The following is a 7,305-nucleotide window of genomic DNA, read 5'->3' on the forward strand; positions in this document are numbered from 1 at the left end:
GGAGGAAAAAGAAAACCCCACAAAACCCCCAAAAACCCAACGACACAGTAAGAAACACAGCTGCTTATGATGGTTCCACCCTCCCTTATTCAATTGTTCAGTGGTTTAACATTCAGCCCGAATGTTGCAGACCTGCTTTTAATTCTCTCTTCTAGCTTAGGGGATTCAAGGCCACATTATTCTCACCCTCCACTGAAGTGACCTAGCTACAAAACAACTGAATTAATAATGAAAATAAAAGGAGAAAGACATCCCACAACAAATGCCTTCAAGTTCTGCTGATCCACTTCAGTGAAAACACTTGAAAATTCTGTGTGGCTCTTACTGAGACTGATTTTGACTAAGAACTGCAATTAGTCTACAAAACCAGTGTTACTGGTTCCAGACAGACACAGACTCTAAGGCACCCTCTGCATCAGTGCTGAGCAGAGGTTTAAAATTTCTTCACAAGAGAAATCCCAGGCCTCTGAATTACCCACCAAAAGTCCATTTTTATCATTCTCTCTGACATGTTTTTATGAAGCATTAAATGCCACTAAACTTGAGAATAAAACAAAGATTCTCCCAAGGGCAAGGCTAAGAACAATAGCATTAGTGAACTATAGTATATCATCACAAGACAAGTGTCATATAGGCGTTGCTGTACAGCAACTCAACGCTCTCCCATAAGCAAGCACCGGGGTTTAACAATTGGCATTTATTGCTGTAGGTAAATACCAGCTGCCTCACTCTGAACCTCAGCAGTTTAGCTTATATCACAGGTTTTAGACTTTCATATGTAAACAAAGTTATGCAAACATATAAATTTGAATTTAGGGTAGTCTTTTCAAAGCTAATCTTAACAAAACAAGAAGAGCGTTCACTGGGATACCGAGGAATGAAATGCACGAGCAGCGTCTCTGGTTCGAGTTACAAGGAAGGGCATAAGTCCTTTTGAAACTCAATCTTTTCCAAACATACACCACATGTGTGTTTGTACGTGTAGGCCTGTAACAACGGCTTGCAGAGGCCTCGTTTTACTCTTTTCTCCAACGAACGAATCTGATTAAGGAGCCAAAAATTCACCGCGTGCAAAAGCTGCAGTGTGAAAAATCCTGACAGCGTTAGCCTTTGTTGAGGCAGGAGCGGGGGGGGGGGGGGGGGGGCTTTTTTGGGAACGGAGCATTTTTCCCCCTGTGTTCGCTACACCAAACGAGCTCTTCGGGACTTAAAAAAAACCCAAACCCTAACAAACAAACAAACAAACAAAAATTAGCAAAAATTTGCGTTGGGAGCCGCTCGCCCCTCCGGCTGCGCTGGTGCCAGGAGCTGTGCTGCCACCTGCTGATGGCTCCGGGCGTGGCCTCGAGGTCCCTCCCGCTCCCCTCGGGAAGAGCCCGGAGGCCCTGCGGATATGCCCGTGGCGGGCTGGCCCCAAGCCGGTGGCGGGAGGACTTCGCCTCCTTCAGACGCATCAAAGTTGGTTTCACTCACCGTTTACAACTCCAGTTCTCGCTCGAGTATTTAATTTCTGCCCTCTCTAAACGTAGGTGTTTTTTCTGTAAAAAAAAATCAGCAACTAGGGGAAAACATTTATGAAGCATTTGGAGGTCACTTTCTGATTCCATTTTGAACCTTTTCCTCCTCTCTGGTTTTCAGCGACTTACAGGCCTACTTTTTGTGCATGGCTCCTGCTCCTTTGCAAAGCTCCCTGGGACTCAGGTAGAACAGGAAATTCAGAGCTTTAATCACTGTCCTCTAATGGCATTTATTCAAACTTAAGGTCACAATAGCAGCCTACCAAGAAACAGCAAAACCTCTCAGCCAAATGTCTCAATTTTGTAATGTGAATTCTGAAGGCACTAACGGTGTAATTCCTAGAAGCGTTAGAAGCGGCTCTGATCACCCATTCTCTCAAAACCAAAAAAAAACCTGAGAACCACAAGCATTCAGATTATGGCAAAGTTGCTTCAGAATACTGTAGCAAATGTGCTTTGCCATCCATACCACAAGAACTAGAGGATACAATTTTGAGAAATGGAACAAAAAGGAATGCCTCCATCTCACACATGCAAAGCACCGCTCTCAGCACTCTTAAAAATATAGCATATATTGTTTCATTTGGAAACCAAGAATAACATTTTCGGACAGAAAACAAAAAGGATAGATACAGCACACCTTCCTTCTTCATCCATCCCTGTTCTCACCGTGCTTTGAAAAAAAAAAAAAAAAAGGAAGATAAAAGAAAGAAACTAATAAATGGTTGGAAGGAAATGTAAATAATGCAATATTGGCAGCCCCCAAGCTCTGGTAAGAAGTATCTCTCAAGCAACTCTATCCACATATGATAGCTTGTTTTAAAGAAAAGTCTAGGATTTATAAGTTTTTTAAAAGTGGCATTAACATAATACTCAGTGTCGAGAAATGGAGGCACTGAGGTAGTAAAATAGACGCTGAATCAAATCATAAGATTTAAAATGTTTAATGTGCAAGTCTTGGACAGAATGATTAATTTACAATGCACTAAAATTTGAAAGATGGGAATTTCTTCTTCATTGTGTGTGCTCACAGTAGCAGGCAAAGTACTCAGTCGCCGAAGTACAAACATCAGTATGCTTAAGTGACTTACGCATCATTTTTAAGGCAAAAGTAGGTAACAACACGACTGCATATAGTTGCAAAAGTATTTACATATATCATTAGATAAACAGTCAACTTCTAGCATGAACACTTTAAAGATGTACTTAATAGAACAGTGGTTTATTTGAAAAGTTACCATTAAAAATGTAAAATTAATCCAGCTAGGATGAGTAGCACTGACATTTTACCTGGGCCTCCACACTCCCTGATCTTTGTCCCTCAACCTCTATCACTGTAAGACATCCTCTCTCCCTGCCCATTTCCAGTCTTATTACAAAGGTGCAGGTGTGCGTAAGCCACAGAGGAAAAAGCTGGAATGCTAAAAATGTATGCAAAAGGTCCCAACAGGAAAAAAAAAAGAAAAAAACAGATCCTGAGAAATAAAATTAATGGGAGGGAAAAAAAGCAGCTATCTGCAGGTATCCATGGATTTGCTCAGTCATCCTTGTCTTTTGCTCCATGTTTCAGGATGCGTGTGAACTCGATGTAGTTGAAGTTCCCCTTTTTGTCGATGGGTGCCTCCCTGTACAGCTCGTCCACCTCTTCGTCTGTGAACCTGTCTCCCATGGTCGTCAGCAGCTCCCGCAGGTAGTCTTCCTGGATGAACCCTGGAATGAGACATACAGAGAGACACAAAAGGGAAGCCAGGTTTCTTAGCTGGGTCTTCAGAAGCAGCGGAACAGACACGCAGTTAACTAACACAGCGAAGGCATTTCCACCAAGAGCCTCAAATACTTTCTTAATTGCATTCTAAAGAAATTCCTTGACTGCAAAGGGACAGGGAGAGAAGTTTAATGCATTTCATACAGATTTTTGAAAACAGTGCCTGACCTGCTGCGATATAACAACACCTATTTCCATTTCCTGATCTTCAACGGCTCAAAGTGGAAAAACAAGCTCCTGTCATTGCTAGTCTTCATTACACAAGCAGTTCTCTTAAACGAATTATATTTTTCTTGACTTAATTAGATATATTTGCACATCCTCTATAAACTAGTTTCCTCTTGGGACTAAATAACCACCATTTGGCTCCTTGTTGATACACAACAGTGTTGCTGGAGGCGGTTTATGTGGATACAATGAACTCCTGGCAAGCCTCCAGGGAGTTTGTAACAGAAAAGACTTTCAGACAGGACTGAGCAAGTTAGCTCAGGAGGGAGGAAGCATGTTTACTGTGGAGGTGGAGAACCTAGTAAAAAAAAAAAAAAAAAGGTAGGCTATATTATTTACTTTATGCTAAAATATTAGCATAACATTTTTGAGGAAATGTACAAAGATATAAAAATGAGCAGTTTCTAGGTATCTTCTGCTAAGTCCATTTTAAGAAGTGGGCAGAACCACCAGTTGCCAAATAATTCCAGGAAAAATTAGAGATGAAAAAAGGAATGTGTACAACGAATGGGAGATAGTAGAAGGTAAAAACTGCTAAATACTGAAGTAAGATCAGCCATGTCTTTAAAAGCACAATAGTTTCTTCATTTGAGAAATAAACTGGTTATTGAACTGTAGTTGGAGAAATATCAATAACAGAACAGAGGAGGTAGAAGTATGTTCCAAAAAGAAGACATGTAAACTCTGTGGAACAGCTGCAAATCATATGTAGACACCCACGTCAACTGATGTATATTCAATTAAAATGTGATAAAAAAGTTCTGCTTTGGAAAGAGAGTTGAATAACTTAAGCAAACAGAGTTCATTAGAGAGACAAAACCAAACAGGGAATCAGGGGACCAAAAAGCAGTCAATGAGCATGACAAATTAGCACAGTGGTGCTGCAGGGAAGGGAAACAAAAACATGTTTCAACATATGCTAATGAAAACAGTATCATATTCCATTGTAGACCAGCCCTTGGATACTGACTCCAAATCAAGAAAGCTAGCAGCAATCTTCTACTTCAAAAAGAGGGAGAATGTTCAGTTAGCCGGGCCCATCTTAATCAGGTCAAATATTGGAGTTCTTTGTGTAAAGAAGAGAGAAAAGCAGCTAAACAGATTAGACTATTTCAGCAATCCTACAGAGACCAAGCGGTGATGAGAGATGACATGAGGATTAGTATTCAAAGAATGCAGGGCCTTTGGTGCTGCAAGTTTAGCCTCAAGGACTTAATTGCTCCTGTCTGAATAGCTAGGTGTTTAAACACTGAACTGGGCTGCCAGACTAGGAATACACTAAAAATTTTAGCAGCAACAAATTGTAAAGCAAACGGGACCCCCACTCTCCCTCCCACACAGCTTCAGCGTAGATGGGGAGTAACAAATAAATGAAGCAAAACTTCAGATTCAGCCTGTTGCAGGCAGCACAAAACAGATGACAATGCAGGATCAAAGAGCAGACAAAAACCATTCCAAATGCAGACTGGTACAAATTTTATACCAATTCCATAGTACTACACACAATAGTAATGCTGAAGCAACATACCCAGCTCGATTGGCACAGTAGGAAACATAAGTAAAACGCAACACACACAACTATCTTATCCTCATCAGTAGGATCTGATTTGTATTACTCTCTTTCAAAAGACCTACACTGATGTTGAGTTAGAAAGTCAGGCCCATAACAAACACACATGAAATGAAGGGAAAAAAAAAAAGTGAAAGAAAAAAGGTTGATATAGCTGGAAAGGCTTTTGTACATTCTTAAAAGGAACAAACTGATCAGAAGCCAATATGAGAATAAAATGAATAAAGATTAAATATGACATGGGTTCTACAAATACATCACACATTATTTTGAAGAGTGCATTTTGACTATTATGAAGCAAAAATCAATAGAACAGCATAACTATCTCATATGTTTCCTGCTTAAAATTTGAGGATGGCATAAGACACAAAACAGACTGTGAAACCATTATCCTCAAATCATCATAGGACTAGACTAAAACATTTACCACAGAGTTGAAAGATAATAAAATCAGTCTTATCAGTACATGGGTAGTAACTTATTGTTTACATAGACACAGAAGGTTCCTGTTCAAAAGAACTGGTAGCACAACCATTTTCTTTATATCATTATTCATAGGCTCTTGTTTTGGTGTACACAAAAAAACCCACACTGTAGCACAGTGAGTCAGACTACCTATGGAGAGAAAATAATTAACCTACCAAAAAAACTTCCTTCTCTAGGAGATGGTAAAGAGATTTCCCTTTAGAAGGAGGAAGTCGATTAACATTTGAAAAGGCCTTACCAACAGAAAGCCTGTTTACCTACACCACAGCAGGAAGGGGATGCTCTTTGAAAAGGCAAAAGGTGCTAAAATACACAGACTGAAAATAGCTGTTTGAAACAGAATAATATTCTTTGAAAGGTTCAGAGCATATATCCACAGGCTAACTTAAAATATTGTGGTGGACAGTTGTGAGGAAAGTTATAGGTGTAGTGACATCTCTAGTCCAGAGGCTACATAATTTCAACATACTATTAAGACAAGTTCACAATATATCAAAGTGCTAATACTCTGTAATTCCACACAATTGCCCAAGGATTCCTCCCAAGTTACTATATGCTTCTCAGGAATCTCAGCCTCCATGAATAAATAAATTAAAGCATAAACTCTAACCTCAAGATTACAGGCACAACCCCGATAGTCTGATATAGTAAAACTGAGCTCTGTGTTTTCCTCTTTCCCCTCATTTTACTACACAAGTCAGTCCCATCTGTCATTTCTACCTTCTAGACCCCACCCAATTTTTATCTTTAGACCACTACAGTTACAGCCCTTCCTGCAAGCTGAAAACAAACAACTGCGGGTGAGGGCACTGCACATGACATTTGTTATCAGAGCCATAAAATGCACTCAGCAAGACGAGGGTTCAACACAGTTTAAGAAGTCTGGACAGTCTGTCTTGAAATATTAAAAACTGAAGAATTCAGATGCATCTCAGACCTACTGCAGAGGTATTTCACACTGTCACCTTTTCAATGCCATAGAAAATCACACATTACCAAATTGAATTCCTCATCTTATGGCAAATACATCTTGTTTTGCACTTTGAGAAACATACACACTGCCCAGTTAAAACACTCCTCTTCAAAGCCTCACAGAAGAACATTACTACTAGTCCACAGTACTGACTGACACAGAACAGCAAGAGAGCTTTTACTCTCACTCAGTAATAAGCCAAATTCTCATTACTTCATAGAATATGCCATCTAGGATTACTTAATTTATAAAGGTGCAAAAATCAGCATACTATTTAGAAACCTAAGTAAACAACATAAAAGAAAAACCCAAACTCTGCCAAGCAGCTGAGTTTCACCCACGTACCTGTTGCTTCTTCATCAAAGCAAGCAAAAGCATTCCTGATTACATCTTCCGGGTCGGTGCCATTTAACTTCTCACCAAACATGGTGAGGAACATCGTGAAGTTTATGGGGCCTGGAGCCTCATTCATCATGGCATCCAGGTATTCATCCGTCGGATTCTTTCCTACAAATAAAGGGATTCATATTTGGTTGCGCTTTCAAACTAAAGGACTAATGTCAATCGTGCACTACAAACTGAGACACTTCTCATATCCTGAACTCAGGAATTTCACTTAAACAGCCCAAACTGGCTTGGCAAGCATAAACAGCAAAGGGACATTACCAAGGGAGGCGAGCATGTCGTGCAAGTCCTCTTTGTCAATGAAGCCATCCCTGTTCTGGTCGATCATGTTGAAGGCCTCCTTGAATTCCTGAATCTGTGA

The 7,305-nt window shown here is 40.1% G+C and overlaps 1 protein-coding gene across 2 annotated transcripts in view; it reads right to left on the reverse strand.

Moving 5' to 3' along the window:
- Positions 1–2,445: 2,445 nt before the first annotated feature.
- Positions 2,446–7,305, reverse strand: part of MYL12B (myosin light chain 12B) — a 22,495-nt gene continuing 17,635 nt past the window's right edge. Inside the window, exons 3-5 of one of the 2 annotated variants that reach the window (XM_027886383.1) lie at positions 7,206–7,305; positions 6,885–7,046; positions 2,446–3,227 (exon numbers count right to left, since the gene is read on the reverse strand). In XM_027886383.1, the coding sequence (XP_027742184.1) occupies positions 3,055–3,227; positions 6,885–7,046; positions 7,206–7,305 (435 nt within the window). In that variant the 3' untranslated portion in view covers positions 2,446–3,054. The remainder of the gene's footprint in view (positions 3,228–6,884; positions 7,047–7,205) is intronic. The other variant, XM_027886384.1, reaches the window with a different exon arrangement.

Source organism: Empidonax traillii, unplaced genomic scaffold, assembly GCF_003031625.1.
Source record: "Empidonax traillii isolate 1590-97213 ecotype Southwest subspecies unplaced genomic scaffold, ASM303162v1 scaffold186:size1492175, whole genome shotgun sequence".
NCBI classification, from domain to species: Eukaryota; Metazoa; Chordata; class Aves; order Passeriformes; family Tyrannidae; genus Empidonax; species Empidonax traillii.